The sequence below is a fragment of the Sinocyclocheilus rhinocerous genome, unplaced genomic scaffold (assembly GCF_001515625.1).
Source record: "Sinocyclocheilus rhinocerous isolate Xijiao unplaced genomic scaffold, SAMN03320098_v1.1 scaffold200, whole genome shotgun sequence".
In the NCBI taxonomy this organism is placed as follows: Eukaryota; Metazoa; Chordata; class Actinopteri; order Cypriniformes; family Cyprinidae; genus Sinocyclocheilus; species Sinocyclocheilus rhinocerous.
In genome coordinates, this window is record NW_015641014.1 from 3,102,926 (window position 1) to 3,120,782 (window position 17,857).

Sequence of the window (17,857 nt, forward strand, 5' to 3'; positions counted from 1 at the left end):
AGCAGACATATTTATTTATATAAATAAATTTAGATGAATCTTTAGGGCTACTAAAGTTTTTTCAGTCAAGAGCAGTGAGTGCTTTTCTGTCTTTCTGTTGTTGCTTGATTAACATCAATGACTCGGACAATAGCAACTAAATTAGGCTGCTGTCCCTTTAAAACCGAATGCAATGGGTGCAATGTACTGATACATGTTCTTCCTGCTATTTACGTTCACTTAAGACGTAATCAACTGTGTTTACGTGAATACTCGTCAAAATGGACAATTCGACATCATTTTGTGTGTAATTCTCAGTTCATGCAACGTGAAAGAGTACTCACGCACTGTGAGATGCGCTTTCTGTTTGTGTGTATGCTTCAGTGTCTGCGCTCAGAAAACCGGACCGAATTGAGTTCTCTCTTGCGTCGTCAGATTTATCCATATGTCTGCTCTTCTCTTACTCCCACATATTGACATTTTTGAACGTTTTATGCGACGTGCAGCAAGTGTATTTTAGCTTATGTCCCACCGGTTCATATGTATGCATCTAACCTCCGAACCATGCAGCAGATTCATTCCGAAATTGAATGAATCTCTTCCCAAATCGTCCCTTCCTTATCATTTTCGTCTCGTTTTTATTCGTTGACGAAAATGTCAATACATTTTTGTCATAGTTTTTGTCATTCAAAAAGAGTTTTAGTTCGTTATCGTCTCATTGTTGTCAGTGAAAAAAATGTCGTTGACGAACATTGACGAAAATTATTCGTCAACGAAATTAACACTGGTGGGCAAGGCTACTCAACACAATGTGGTAAAAAAATAAAAAGTTTTCTTCAGATGGAGCGGCATTTACTACACAGAGCCATGGTTCACTGGCAAGCTACACTAAATCATGTTCAAAATCGCAGGCGATTCATTGCCGATTTTGAACGCGATTTTGTGTAGCTTGCCAGTGAACTACGGCTCTGTGTAGTAAATGCCGCTCCATCTGAAAGCACGTGCTGAAGATTTACTACTAATCACCAGAAGCGGCTTTACTGACGAGATGCGCATGAAAATCACATTCGATTTTTTGCACAGCCCTAAATAGGCCTAATAATAATAAGAATGTAACAGGCCTACATTAATTGGAAATGCTAAATCCTCTTAATATTGCCAATTTTTCATGCTTTTGACAATATCTCTGGCTATCATCGACACATGATACGATGCAACTCAGCACGGGGAGGTTATCGCGGGGCCCCCCCGCAGTGCGTGCCCATCCACTATGCCACTGTGTGGAAATAGTTGTATGAATTGTCGGCACTTTATCTATTGTAAAAAATGGTTAGAATTTACCATGTTTTCCAGCCAGTTGGCACTGAGAGTGACTGACACTTGATGGTCAGAAAAAATGACTAAATAGATATGTGTAAAAAAAATAAATAAAAAGAAAATAAAACAATGAAAAAATTAAAAATCCCTACTTTCTCTCTTTTGTATGTGCCTTCATAAATTGTATTAATTTGTAAGTGTCATATTTGGCAGATGGCATTCGAAGTTATATTACCAATAACAGTGGCAAATGAGAAGTTTAATACCACAGAAAAAAAAAGAAGTAAAATGTATTTTTCGAAGCTACTGTATATAAAAAGGTGGCTGTATAAAACACAAGGTGGCTGAATTTGCATGCTGTTTAGATAGCTGAAGCTTATAGGCATTCATTACTTTCACTCAATTTAATTAGTTTTTAGCACCCCCTCTGAACTGTTAAGGCCCCCCTTAGCACCCCCAACAAAAAAATCCTGCAGCCGCCACTGCTTTGCCACATCATGCTTGAAAAAGACTTGAATTTTAACCAAAAGTGGGGCAACTATGAATTATTTTTGATACAGATTTATCTTTTGATTATTTAATTGATTTACCAATCAATGGGTTAAAAAAAAGAATTTATTTATTTTATTTAAACAAAATGTTTTCTTATGTTTTGGACAATTTTTCTTGTGCACTTGTGCTCAGTTAAGTGACTGACAAATGCTAGTGTGTAGTATCCAGAAGTGATTAATAATTTATGCATTTAGCAGACGCTTTTATCCAAAGCGACTTACAGTGCATTCAGACTTACAGTGCATTCAGGCTATACATTTTTTACCAGTATGTGTGTTCCCTGGGAATTGAACCCATGACCTTTTTGCGCTGCTAACGCAACGCTCTACCACTGAGCCACAGGATTGTAGGAATTTGCTGATTAGGAAACAAGTCGCAAATGCCTCAAAAAAAAAAAAAACACAGATGTATATTCATGATGATTCTGTACTTTTCATTTGGCTCTTAAGCATCAGATTAATTTAGCGATATTTTATCCTTGAGAGCATTAGGACAGAGTTGTTTTAATAGCACATTTGCGCCATTTGTCACATATTAAGATTTGTTTTGCCAAAATATTTGTAAATAAGTACTGACATTAATATATAAGTAGTTATTTTGGTGCATATAAGTAACAATTTTAGGGAAAAACAGCATGGAAACACAACTTGTTACTTAAAACTGACTGCATTTTGCTTTAAATTATTTTATATATTCATGGCGATTTTTCTTATCACAGTGATTTAATGCACATTTTATTTGGATATTGAGCACTAGATTTAGTGATCTTTGTCTCAAGAGAATTATAGGACAAAGGTTTTATAATATCAACGAATCAAAACTCTTATTCACTGTTTTTCACGTAAGAGTCTTTCTGTTGCATTGGTCATATATTAAAATGTTTTAGTCAAAATATTCGTAGATAAATACTGAATACAAGACATCATCATTACACTGGCGCATATAAATGACAATTTTGTGAAAACAACATATGGAGACATTATTAAAAAAAACTGACTGCTTTTTGCATCTTGAATTAAACATTTTTATATATTCTGATTTTGCTAATCATAATATTTTAATGCATTTTTATTAGAATACTAAGCATCATTAAACATTAGGACAGAGAAAGCGCAGAATCAAAACTCTTATTTTCTGTCTATTTTCTGAGTCTTTGTTTTTGGCATTTGGCATGTACTGCATTAAAATGTTTTATTTGTAGATAAATACCGACATTTACTGTATATAAACAGTTATTCTGGTGCATTTAAATAGCAATTTTATGAAAAACAGCATGGGAACATGCCTCATTATTTTTTTAAAACTTTGAATGCATTTTGTTTCTTGCAATACAACTTTTAGCTATAATGATCGTTTGGTCAAAATGATGCAAAAAAAAAAAAAAGCATATATTTCACCAATACTCAAATGAATATTTTACCCCTTGTCTGGCAGACTGGGAGAAGTCCTTGGCCAACGTGCCAAAGAAAATGACATTGATTGATGTATGTTCAGCAGTTCTCTGAAGGGGGTCCTCCTCTGAGAAAGAGAGAAAGAAAACAGCAAGGACAGAGTGAGACTGGCTACAGCTTTTATTTCAAGACTCAAAATCTGCAGGGCTGAGAGCTAAAAATCACAGACATGAGCGAGTCTGAAGCATGCTTTGAACAAGCCTCTTTAGGCAATCAAATTGGCCCCATATTGCGCCTCTTTTCTATTTTAATGGGGAAAATCTATGCAGTCTGGATGGCATATTTTTCTATACAAATCTTTTCAAACCTGAAGCAGCAGAGCTGCTTTAAACAGGAATGCGAGGTGTGAATGCCAGACAGATTGAGTGTCGCTGCTGACAAAACAGATCAGCTTGATACGTCGCAGGTTTGTTCATGATCTTTGTCTTTGAATTTAAATTCAAATGGGGAAACTCACCTTTGATCTCTGCTCTAAGCATTTCGATGCCATCTTTCTGTGCGCAGGATATCACAGGACCTATGTGAACCACTCTAGCCTATTGAGAGGAAAGAACTCATAAGCACTTTAAAGAACTGAATAGCTATAGTTACAATGTATTAAGCCACTTCCTCAGCATACAGTATAAGCTTAAGAAAATTCTAAATTTGTAAATTGATTTAATGTCCTAAAATTTAAGCTGTTACATATAAATGAAAGATCTGTGAGGCTTGATAAGCTTTGCCAAAAGTATGATGTACTTGTAGTTAATGCAGATGCAGTTCCACATGTTAATGATGGCAGATAATCAACATCAGACGATAACTACAGGCAGTCCAATAATTGGTTTAACCATATTTTTTACTGATTAACAGCTGTCAGTTTTATGGCACCAGTTGGTGGGTCTCTAAGGAATTTCACCCAATAATGTTTCTTTTTTTGAAAATTATTTAACTTTTTAAAATTAACATATGAGATATGTGCAGCCTAACAATTAGACAGTGTCCAAACCAATTAAAAATGTATTGCTAGATTTTTATATATAATTATATATGACCATTTAGTTCTCAATATAACTCGGCAAACTGTTAGTATTATTAATATATTTACAAATATAATAATAATAATAAAATATCTGTCTATATTCACTTTACATGTAATATATGTCTAATAAATCTGTGACCATTCAAATCTTGGCACTTGTTATTATTTATAAGTGCTGTCAAGCGATTATTTTATTTTGGATGCGATTAATCGTGATTAATAGTTTGACAGCACTAATATTTATTAATAATAATCATCATCAAGAAGAAGAAGAATGTTTTACATTTTAATAATAATAATAATAAATGTTAATATCTGTCTATATTAATTTTAAATGTAATATTAAGTCAAATAAATCTGTGACCATAAATACTGACCACCAGATCTCACGACGAAACAGCTAGGCATTTATTATTATTATTATTAAGAAGAAGATGTTTCAAAAATATAATAATAATAATAATCCTTGATTTTTGACTAGATTAATAATAAACAAAAATAATAATCATGTTTTTATAGTTTAAATATAATGGTCATTTAGTCATGATTGTGTTAAAGAAGTTATACAACTGCATATAATAATAAACCATTGTCATCAGGCATGAAGCAACATTAAAAGTTTTAAACAAACAATTAAAGTAAAAATGTTGTCTTGCTTTAAAGAAAAGTATGTCATTTTTTAAAGAAAACAGTAGGAGCATGAAATAAGTAATACTAAAAGTTTTATTGCAATTCAGAGTATAAAATTTAGAGGAAGTCTGATGCCTGTTATGTAAGCATGCATTTGTTGGAGCAGAAACCAGTAAAGAGTGGCTTCAAACCTTGACACATCTGTGTGAGGGTTCAGAGGTCATTGTGAGGCTTGTTATAGATGTGCGCTGGAGATGAGAAGGGACCTTGGCGTCTAGGTCAGATGAATCATTGACTTTTTGTACAGGCATGTCCTTTTGATTATAGCCTGTAACAGTAAGAACAAAAATTGATGCGTATATGTTGCCTAGCAAAAGAAAAAATGTGTCATAACAACTTAGATGCATTGATAGCAAGAATAAAGCAACATACGGTACCACAGTCAACATCTCAGAAACAATTAAGCCTATATGGCACCGAGCCACAAAAATAGACGCTTCATATGGTTGACTAATTGAGAATGAAGAATTGCATGTACATGCGTGCGCCCATGATAAACATGCACCAAAACTCATCTTGAGAAAATGGTGGGGATCACAAATTACACTAATTAATTCTGAAAAGTCTACCGGTGTAGCTCGCCTTCAATCAATGGAAGCAAACCTGAAATGAAAAACATCTCAACTCAAGCGGCTCCATTGAAACATGAACGTGTACAACAGCCCATCCTGATGAAGTGGAGTTTCATTCAATGGAGCTGAACATCTGGGAGAGATGCTCCATCGAGGGTCTTGATCTTTTATAGATCTTCTGGCCTTTGCAGCCCTTGAGCATTATAGAGTCTCGACCTCTCGTAAACAACATCTGCTGGATGCACATCACTTTAATCTCTGATGAATCGAATCATAAAACATGACAATAGGTGTAAAAAAGCATTTTTGGTTCAGGAAATGTTTCCTTTTAAGATAAGATTATTAGGGATGCACCGAAATGAAAAATCTTGGCCGAACAAAATGAAACACTGGGCCGAAGGCCGATTACCGAACACGTTTTTTCACATTTTTTCCCCCATGTATTTTGCCAATTGCATAAATTAAATAGCCAAAATGTGCTTTTTACTGTTTTGTCTTGCTTTTCAAAGAAAAAAATCAATTACAAAACAACAATTTAAAAATATTTACTTAACACTGAACATTTTTTAACATTCTAGCAGACATTATACCAACAAAGCACGATTTAACCTAAAATTAATAAGTTAGTAAAATAATATTTTTTGGCCATGTTTGAGACTTGAATCAGGCATGTATTTTTTACTGTACAAATAAATGCAGCCTTGCTGACCAGAAGAGAATTATTTTAAAACATTATAATATATTAGAGATCCCAATTTGAACACTATATGTGAATGCTATAATAAATGTATTAATATAGCTGTTGTAATTATTATCATCATTATTACGGTCTTACTTTTTTTATTTTTTTATTTTACAGAACAACAGTAAAATTACAATACTAACATTTATGAATGTTGATGGAGTTCTTGCTTTTTCTCAGCTTTTATTTTGGCAGAAACCCGCAGGAAGATCTCAGTGCAGCTGACAGCAGATATAAATGATTCTCGTTACGAATTTGGGAAGATGTTTGTCGCACATATCGCATTGTCACACGCCTTTAAAAACGGACAAGTAACACTGTTTCAGCACTGATTTTCCTCACGCTTTGGACTTTGAACCCATATGTGCATGTGTTAGAAAACATAACTTTCTGTTAATTTTTTAAAGGGGTCATATGATGCCCATTTTCCACAAGTTGATATGATTCTTTAGGGTCTTAATGAAAAGTCTGTAACATAGTTTGGTTAAAATTTCTCAATGGTAGTGTAAAAACAGCTCTTTACAACTTGTAAAAGTGCATGTAGCATCCTATGACCCCTTTAAGGCCATTTCGCAATTTCAATCATCATACAATAAAAAGCAACAGCCACCCTTCCTCTTCTCATCGAAGACATGCGATGCAGCACTAAACAGTCTCTCCCTGTCGGTGCTTATAATGATTTTGCATCTTTCTCGGACAGATTTAAATGCTTTCACACTGCTGACATGTTTACTGCATTAGTGTGGGCCTCTATTTGATCGCGTCACGTCATTGTTCAGTACATATTATTCAGTTTTTTCGCTTATTCAGTTGCCGAACATTTGGTGCATCCCTAAAAATTATCATCATATGTAGCCGGCTAGCCTCTGTTCTGCCTGTGTGCGTTCATGTGTTTTGGAGGAGCCGTGGCTTTGGAGAGTGATTTGTAGTGTGGGTGAGATCTTATGCTTTCAAAGTTAGCTTGCTATTACCTTTAAAGTCTGCATGTGTTAGCTTGAGTGAAATTATATTTTTTCCTGGATCAATAATATATGCACATTTCCTTTTGAAGAAAAGTAGAACACTTTAGCACACATTTTGAAAAGAGTACCTATTTAAAGAAATAATATACTTTAAAAGAACATACTTAATGTAATAGCTTGTTCTTACATAACATTATACTCAATGTTATTAAAATATACTTCTGTTATTTTGCATGTTATCTGCAATTTATAGTGTTTGTGACCAACATACGTAGGAAATAGTAAATTCAAATACATATTGAAATGTGTCTGAAGTATACTGACGAATGTAATCAAGCATTCATGGTAAACTAAAATGTAATTCAATGTAATTTCTATCGAAAAATGAATGTCATGCATTTAAATATATTTGTTATGATGAAGTTGCAATTTAGCACATTTAAAATATATTAACAATGTAATACTGAATAACATATTAAAGGTTAAAATTATAATCAAGTACATAATGTGCTTTAATACATTAGTAAACACATCAAAATAAGTGTACTTCTTTAAAGCATTATAAAATATTACTAAAACAGCGATTTAAAATGTGCTTTGAAGTACAACTTTTATTTTGACATTATTACAAAGCCCACTTTTTAAGATACTTTTAAAGTGTACTTACTCTAAGCACACATAAGTGGCCTTGTTTTCATTAATATTATATGATCTACAAATTGGGATTTTTAAGATGCTTTTAACATTTGAAGTCCACTGCAAGTGTACACACAGTACAATTAAGTGCACTTCCTTTTCACAAGTGCATTTCCAATTATGCCTTTTTTGCATTTTTGGTAATTATGAATCAATCAAAACAATCAGAACATATTGAACGGTGACCCATTTTCTGATTTCACAATGCACATCACACTGAAAACGTCAGAACAAATATTTGCTCCTTTAACAGGACATAAAGAGCAGCAGAGCAAGCTGGAAGTGGAACCAATGGACTTCAAAACTGTCGGCTAAGCCTCAACACTCCTGGCAAAACACAGTAATTCTGGACTCGCTTTGGATGAATCTGTTGAGAATACCACCTGACTAGTGGCCTCCAGGTAATTTGAGTCTGAGGCCCCTGGGCGAGTGTGCTAAACTGAGTGGGCTTATGGGTAAGAGTGTCTCCATCTTCACTGACCTTGAAGAGCATTTTTTAAATACACTCAAAATGAAAACCACGGGTGAATGGAAAGTCCACCTCTGACACAACCTCTCATCGCAACGAAAAGCCGATAAACCAAGCAATTTACAGTTTACACTTCACTGAAAGCACACTGAATGAATCTTAGAATTGTTTAAAAGAGTTGAAATGAACACTGTCATGTATCTCCTCACCTTCATTCAGAATTAAAGAAGCGTGACAATCAGCGGTGACTGAACTGATTTTCGCATTCCAGCTTTCAAACTGTCCCTGAAAAAAAAACCTTATTTAGACGTCTTGGCACTGCGGATATATTTCTTTCACATTTGGATATAGTTGCGCTATTCGCCCCCAGATGTATACAGAAGATATCATTACACAGGGCATCAGGATGAACCATAGTGATGTTGTTAACGCTTATGAATATTCCTACGCATTTCTCCCAGGCACTCCAAAAAGGAAATTGAAACCTCTGAAGTGGAACGGAAAGGAACTAAGCCTGCACAAAGTGAATTAGGCTTTACTGTTAAAAGCACAGAATTCAGGAAAAGAAAGAAAAATCAATACATGGTGTGTCTAATTAATTCCTGAAGGGATTTCTCAACTCCAAACAAGAATTAATTAGCCCAGACATCACGTTTTTTTTCTCCCTTTTCCAAAATCAGGACCTTGAAACACTCACTCTAGGATTCAAAAATAAATACACCATTTTATACCACATACATCACAGTAACACACAACCAGTTGCATCCTGAATAATCTGAATATGCTTGCTGGACAACAGCTAGATTGCATCTTCTGAAGGAAGTATAATGCAGGGCAAAGGAGTTTTTTTTATTTTTCTCAAAGATGATTTACTGAAACTATTGAGTTCTAGTGAATTTCTGTTAAGTCTGGCCAAAAAACACCCACTTAGTCAGGCAGAGCCGTCTGACCAGCAACAAACCGTAGTTAATTTCATTGCTACTTTCTGTTTAGGGGATGCATTTATCTGAAATAGATTGCAAAATAAAAACAGCACTTTCAAATGTGAAGAAAATGTCGGATTTTTAAATAAGTAAACACTGGACAAACAGTGAACAGGAAAATAAAAAAGGTACAGTAGGTATTAAGCACAGATTATTTCACTAACACAATATGCGTGGATAACTAGTTAACTTGCTACTAAATGCTTCAAATGAAAACTCTGAAGACATTTCAAAGAAATGATGCTTGGCAATCTATGGCAAATCAAGTGATTATTTTGTCCTCAAATGTTTCTGACGATAAAATAAAGTAGGGATGCACCGAAATGAAAATTCTTGGCCGAAGCCGAAACCGAACAAAATGAAACACTGGGCCAAGGCCGAATACCGAATACCAAACACGGTTTCACATTTTTCCCCCATGTAGGCCTATTTTGCCTTTTTTTTTTTCACCATTGCATTAATTAAATTGCCAAATGTGCTTTTTACGGTTTTGTCCTGCTTTTCAAATAAAAAATCAATTAAAAAAACAACAATTTAAAAATATTTACTTAACACTGAACATTTTTTTAACATTCTAGCAGACATTATACCAACAAAGCACAATTTAACTTAAAATTAATAAGTTAGTAAAATAATATTTTTTGGCCATGTTTGAGACTTGAATCAGGCATGTATTTTTTACTGTACAAATAAAGGCAGCCTTGCTGACCAGAAGAGAATTTTTTTAAAACATTAGAATATAATACAGATCCCAATTTGAACACTATGTGTGAATGTTATAATAAATGTATTAATAGAGCTGTTGTAGGGTAATTATTATTATCATTATTATTGTCTTACTTTTGTATTTTATTTTACAGAACGACAGTACAATTACAATACTATCATTTATGAATGTCGATGGAGTTGTTGCTTTTGCTCGGATTTTATTTTGGCAGAAACCTGCAGGAAGATCTCAGTGCTTGCTTCTTTTTGTTGACAACAGCATGCAGATTTATAAATGATTGTCGTTACAAATTTGGGAAGATGTTTGTCGCACATATCACATTGTCACATGCCTTTAAAAAAATTCACAAAAATGTTACTGAGCAACTGACGAGTAACAAGTTCAGCGCAGATTTTCCTCGCGCTTTGGACTTTGAACCCTGGTGCCGCGAGCTCCTGCAGAGCTATCAGAATACATGCAATTCGTGCGTGCATTAGAAAATATAACATTCTGCAGTTTATTTACTAATCGTTTGAGGTACTTTCGTGATTTCAATCATCATACAGTAACCTAACCACCAGCATGTTTGCTGCATTAGCGCGTGCCTCTATTTGATCGCGTTCGGTACATATTATTCGGCCTTTTCGCTTATTCGGCTGAACAACGAATAATTTCGGTTGCCGAATATTCGGAGCATCCCTAAAATAAAGACTAGACACTGTTGTGATACCAATAAGCTGAATTATTTTAAAGGAACAGCCAATATTAAAATGCAAAAAAAGGGGGGGAAAAATCTTTTAAATTCTTCTATAAGTAAATTTAGACATCACAGTACTGTAATGCACAGTTAGATACACTAAAAAAAACTAGAAAAAAAATACAAATAAATCTTTCACACTACTCAAGTTTGCATCATTACAAAAATTGTAATATTTAAATAACAATGAAATAAAATTAAAATATTTAAAATATTTAAATAACATGCAAATACCAGCAAATGTATATATACAGTAAAGAGAATCTATTTAGAATCTAAGAGATCTAAAAACAAAAGGAATATTACAGAGCTTTAAGGCCCGCCTACCTGACGTCACTCAACCCAGTGTCAGCAAACCAGAATGCCTAAAATGGTAATCACAGTTAGATACACAAAAAAACTAGAAAAAAAATACAAATAAATCTTTCACACTACTCAAGTTTGCATCATTACCAAAATTGTAATATTTAAATAACAATGAAATAAAATTAAAATATTTATTTATTAAAATATTTAAAATATTTAAATAACATGCAAATACCAGCAAATGTATATATACAGTAAAGAGAATCTATTTAGAATCTAAGAGATCTAAAAACAAAAGGAATATTACAGAGCTTTAAGGCCCGCCTACCAGACGTCACTCAACCCAGTGTCAGCAAACCAGAATGCCTAAAATGGTAATTTTCTTCCAGGAAAGTTACCAGTTAAGTTATCGAAATTTCACCATGCAGCAAGCAATATTGGCTTGGAAAATTTGTTTCCACCACAACTTTTACATAAAATGCTTTTATGGAACAATTATGTCATTACCTCTAGGAATAAATCGTCATTTTTCCAGTGGTTTGAAAGGAATATATATTTTGTTATGGATCTGTTCTATGATAGTGGAAACATTCTGTCTTATGAAGACTTTTCTTCATTTTTACAACTTCCCCATTCCCTTTAAAGAATTTCAACAAGTTGTTAAAGCTATTCCAAATGGGTTGATAAATAGTCATCTAACTTTTGGAAGCAATGAAAGGATACTTCCAGAGTTAATAGATGGTACTGAAAGATTTACTTTATCTTATAATAATAAAAATATTAGACACATGTTTCAGTCAAAACATAAAATCTCCCTTAGAGGAAAATTCCATTGGAATGCAAAAATTTCCGATATTAAAGTAGCTTGGTCAAATCCTTACAAATGTTGTATTTTGAACAAAGTTAAAGAGGTACATTTCAAAATGCTTCACACAATTTACCCATGTACAATAGCTCTTTCTAAATTCATGGACATTGGCAATAGTTGCATTTTCTGTAAAGCACACGAGGAAGACTTGTCTCAGTTGTTTTATAATTGTGATGGTGTCTTTTAGATTTTGGTCTGATGTTAGTGCCTTTTTATTTGTTCAAAGAAATGTCAATTACATGCTCTCTTTAAAAGATGTTATTTGCACATATTTACACAAAAGCAAAATGACTGAGTAGGCTATGTCATTAACTTTTACATTTCGCAAGGTAAATATTACGTTCATTAAAAAAAATTGTGAAATCCATACCAAAATGTAATTTATTTTTATTAGAGATAGAAGCTTTTTTATTGTATATATCCCCCACTGATTTTGTCCCAAGGAAGATAATTTGTACTATTGTTTAGCTGTATAAATGTTGTTGTTGTTGTTATTATTATTATTATATTTTATTTTTCCTCTCTTAAATGCACATAAAGATTGCTCTTCTGTGTATGTGGACATATTTGTTAAAATGTATGTTAAATCTTTTCTTCAATAAAAAAAAAATGCATAAAATGATTGAAAAGTACCTTCCATTTCTCCGATTGGCTAATACGCCCTGATTCTTTTTACTTTTCTTGTCAACTTATTTATTTATTCATTCATTGCCCTTTATAGACTACCAAAGGACAAACATTTTATTTGTGATACTCAAAAATCGGTTGTAGACTTGCAAGCCTATGGTGCCCAAATGCCCAAAGATATGAGCAGGGCTATGCACAACTATATCTCTGGCCTGGACAAACAATCCTTCCACACATTTAAGGCTCTCTGCTGTGTTTAAATGGATATATTCGAGTGTAAAAACAGCAGCGCGCTTCATGAGCATGGTAATGTGACCCTATGAGCTCCTGTTAACAAAACGCTTCAGTAATAATGCCAACATCACAACAGCTAATGTTAGAGGAAACAGCTCCTCAGGCACATTCACCACAGATGCAGGCACACGCTAAACGATAATGACAATGAGAGAGAGAGAGAGAGACAGGGTCCACTTTATTTTCTCGGAATCTGTGGCGAAGCAAGGGTTGTTTAGCTGCAATGACTGTTGGCCTTTATGTAATTGAGTTTATACATTGACATTTATGCAGAGCAGCGGCTGTCATTAATGTCAATGGTAGCGGTATTACACGAGCCATCAAATTGAAATCATATCGCTCGCGTTTAACTTTGTGCACTTCAGTAAACATGATCACTTAACTATGTCTCCGATTAAAGTCTATATATTAAGACTCCTGAGACTGCATGAGTATTTAATGCACCATATGTACCATAAATATACGTTTCATTGTGTTTAGTAAATGTTTGTATATGCACTTGTTAATGGCAATAAAATGCAGCCACATTCATCTCTGCAGAGCCAGCAAAACAGTGTAAGCACCTGCACAACTGAGGTAAACAACTACGTTAGCTGTTCTAGCTAACTTCCTGCTTAAGTTACTCAGTGCAAGCTGTCTAGCGCATTTATTTCACAGCTATATTTGCATCCATGCATCTTGATATTTTGTAGTCGACAGCTGAGAAATATTGTATTCATCTGACATGTCAAACTCACCGCACGCTGCTTTAGCTTCCTCCTCCTGAAGGTTTGAGAATAGGCGCTTACTGTACCGGATATTACGTCACTGGTTGACGTATTAAAAAACCCGCGGAAATCACACCGCTTGGGAGCAATAGTAAACTCTTTATACGTAAATATTTGCCTTCATACAATAGTATTTATTGAAACGGAATGCTTTTACAAAAGTATGAAATACGAAGGCAAAAATTATTCCACTGTATAGGCTATATTTAAAATATATAGCTTTTTGTTTCATATAAAGTAGCCTGTAAAAAAAGGAAAAGTTAACATACAAAATAGCAAACAAAACAATGCAAACAATTGTACAAAATTACAAAATTAACAAATAATGTGACCATGTTCAGAATAAATAAATACATGTAAACTTAAAAACTTAGAAAGAGAAACTACACATATACCATGGACATTAAAGTAGGGTGAAAGTACAGATTAATCAACCAAATAATTATTCTTTCAACAATTATTCTTTTATTAATATAGCTAAGTTGTGCTCAAAATTTGCCTAAAATGCAAAATAATAAGATAATTTAGACATAATAAAGATACATTTCCAAAAGTACAAACCTGTAAAATAACATTTGAAAAGTTAAAAAGTTGAAGGTAGCCTACTGTTGTATATTTACAGTTTGTGAAATTCCATTCTATTTTGTTTTATTTTTGTATTTTTTTTATGTAAAGTCATAATTGTATATAATATATAGCCTAATTTTGTTTTGATCTGATATTTGCAATGGTTACCATTTACAGTTTTAGTGTTTACTATCATAGTGCGATTTTGTTTAATAAAACGAGTTAGAATCAGTTTGACCAGTATATGGAACCCACAATTAAAAAAACATAGAAAACACACACACATTCACAAATGCATTTTCCTCATTTTTTGATTCAAAGATCATATCAAGTGAGTATGTTAAAGACTGAACTATAGGAAATGTCCCCAGTTTTCATTTCAGAAATCTAGTCACCTTACAGTAAAGTATTTCTTTATGATTCATACAGTATGGCTCATTACTTGCACTGATGTGCAATATTGCTTCTGTTTATGATTATTTATGTAATTTATCTGAGGCTCATCTGTTCTGAGGACTCTCCATATTTAACCATGTTTCAGTGCATTTGTTGGCACATCACCGTGGAGAATTAGTCCTTAAAGCTGCTCTATGACGTCGCCTCTGGTTACTTTCCTGGCATGGATGCATTGAAACTCAAAGCTACTGTGAAATCCTATAAAATGTCAGCCAGGAAGCGCCTGCCCTCCAGCATCCCACCTGCTTGATACCGATTCAGGTTCCTCTGTATCCCGCAGGATCCTATGACAGGATACCTGTATGAGTGAGCCAAGATTCTCAAAGGTCTTCCCCCAGGATGTCTGCCTGCTCAATACTTAATTAAGATTATGTAAGTACATGCTATAAGATTCTTGGCTGCCTGTTTGACTGACTCACTCAAGATCATGATCCTGTTAGATTTTGGACACAAGGGGCTGCCATTAATGAGGCACAAATAATGTGTAAATCAGACACTTTTCCAGAGCACTAATCCAATTTTTCATCAGATGTGTTTGTAATTTACACCTTTTCGTGACCAGGCATGCATGTTAAATGAAAGATACACATTTTTCCATTTGCAGTGAAGTGCGCAAGAGAACATGGATGCATTATCTAAACTCTTTAAAAAGAGACAATAAAGCAAAGAGGCATTAGCATGCAAAGTACTGAGTTGATAGTAATGTATCATGGAAGCATTTAGTGTTCATATTATAAATGTGCATCACTATTTGTAAATGTAAAAAGTTATTCTTATTCATTGCTTAGAGGAAAAGTTCACTGAAAATTGACAATTGGCTGAAAATTTACTCTTCCTCAGCCCATACAAGATGTAGAAGAGTTTGTGGTAACACTTTCTATGAAGCCCGTATTTATAATACATTATAAGAGTATTGTTAAGGCATTATAATGAATGCATAATGTATTATAAACAACCTTATAATATGTTGTATCATCTCATGAATAATCATAACAACAGTTTAAATGCATTATAATATTTACTTATTTGTGGTTATACTGTAGCTTTTAAGAGTATGATGATGTATAACACGAACACAGTGCATCCACTTAACTTACAATGGATTATATTTCCCATAGTTATAATATATTATAAGTCTCATATCTTGCTATTGTTAACTTGTTACTTTACTTAAAGCAGACAAAGACCACTTATAAATAATTACAACAACAACAACAACAATAATAATAAAAATAAAAATAATATATTTTCTTAAACAGCCATAAGATCAGAGATCTTGATCAGATGAATGTGTAATATGGCACATTTGATTTTAACTATATTTATTGTAATATCAGTAAGATAGTAAGATACTGTACAGATCTTAAATAATGTCAAGATATGAGACTTATAATCCATTATAAATTAAGTGGATTTAACATGGAGTTTATGGCGTGTTATAAATAATCATACTCAGAAAAGTTATAACCACAAATAAGTAAGTTTTATAATGTATTATAATTGTTGTTATGATTATTTATGAGATGAAACAACATATTATAAGTGTTTTTATAATTCATTATGCATTCATAATAATGCCTTAAGAATACCCTTATAATGTGTTATAAATACGGGCTTCATAGAGAGTTTGTTTCTTCATCAAAAGAGATTTGGAGAAATTTAGCATTATATCACTTGCTTACCAATGGATCCTCTGCAGTGAATGTGTGCCGTCAGAAATGACATAAATTCACAAGACATTAACTGATGGACTAGAGTGGTGTGGATTACTTGTGGATTATTGTGATGTTTTTATCAGCTGTTTGGACTCTCAATCTGACGGCACCCATTCACTGCAGAGGATCCATTGGTAAGCAAGTGATATAATGCTAAATTTCTCTAAATATGTTCCGACAAAAAACAAAGTCATCTACTTCTTGGATGGCCTGAAGGTGAGTAAATTGTTCCTTTAAGACTTTTCAGTAACTACAGAATTCTTGTTTTAGGTCATAGGCCTTCAACCCTGCTCCTGAGGACCCACTGTCCAGCAGAGTTTAGCTACAACCCCAATTAAACACCTCTGAACCAGCTAATCAAGGTTTTCAGGATCATTTGACAAGTCACAGGTCAGGTTTGCTGAAGCGGGTTGGAAATAAACTTTGCAGGGCAATGGAACCTTAGGAGCAGGTTTTAGGTTTTTTTTTTTAGTCGACCAAATCTCAAACCTTCTTGACGTTACAGTTTTAGAGGAAAATGAATCTTAAAATGGCAATGTATAATTTCTAGGTATTTCTTTGTAATAAAAATTTTAATATTTAATAAGTAGACCACAAAGCACACTATAATTATATAATTACACTATTTTCAGTAGTCCTCAGCTCTTATTATTCATGTCACGAATCCGGTTCATGAACTTTCGTCCAATTACCACCAAAGGTCGCTCTTCCATTTTAATGATTCTCTCACTACACAGACTTTCACATGTCATCCCGGACTACATTTCCCAGCAGCCATTTCACTAATCACACGTTCACCTGAAACCAATCACACACTAATTAACACCCACTCAGATCCTGTTCAAACTGTCGAGTATTGTTAAGCATTTATGCTGTTTAGCGTAGCTACTTTACCAAAGGTCGCTCTTCCATTTTAATGACTCTCTCACTACACAGACTTTCACATGTCATCCCGGACTACATTTCCCAGCAGCCATTTCACTAATCATACGTTCACCTGAAACCAATCACACACTAATTAACACCCACTCAGATCCTGTTCAAACTGTCGAGTATTGTTAAGCATTTATGCTGTTTAGCGTAGCTACTTTATGGAGCCAATTCCCTGTCATTGTTTGAGTTTTCCATAGTCTAGTCATAGTCTTGCCTTGCCTGTTTTCTTGTGTTCTGATTCTTGCCTGTGCATCCTGGATTACCCCTCTCGTCTCGCCCTGTTCGGATACTGATTACCACTCGCCTGGACCATCGCCTGTATTTGGATTAACCCTCTGGATTACCCTGTTTGGACATTGTTTGCCGAAGATCAACCACGCCCGTTTACTGGACTATTCTTGTGTCTTGCCCTCAATATACCTGTTGC

General features: G+C 34.0%; 1 protein-coding gene across 1 annotated transcript in view; it reads right to left on the reverse strand.

Moving 5' to 3' along the window:
- pot1 (protection of telomeres 1 homolog) overlaps nucleotides 1-13,814 on the reverse strand; it is a 42,903-nt gene extending 29,089 nt beyond the window's left edge. Inside the window, exons 1-4 of the mRNA XM_016569845.1 lie at nucleotides 13,730-13,814; nucleotides 5,142-5,278; nucleotides 3,757-3,835; nucleotides 3,269-3,366 (exon numbers count right to left, since the gene is read on the reverse strand). Of these exons, the coding sequence (XP_016425331.1) occupies nucleotides 3,269-3,366; nucleotides 3,757-3,835; nucleotides 5,142-5,261 (297 nt within the window). The 5' untranslated portion in view covers nucleotides 5,262-5,278; nucleotides 13,730-13,814. The remainder of the gene's footprint in view (nucleotides 1-3,268; nucleotides 3,367-3,756; nucleotides 3,836-5,141; nucleotides 5,279-13,729) is intronic.
- Nucleotides 13,815-17,857: the final 4,043 nt, after the last annotated feature.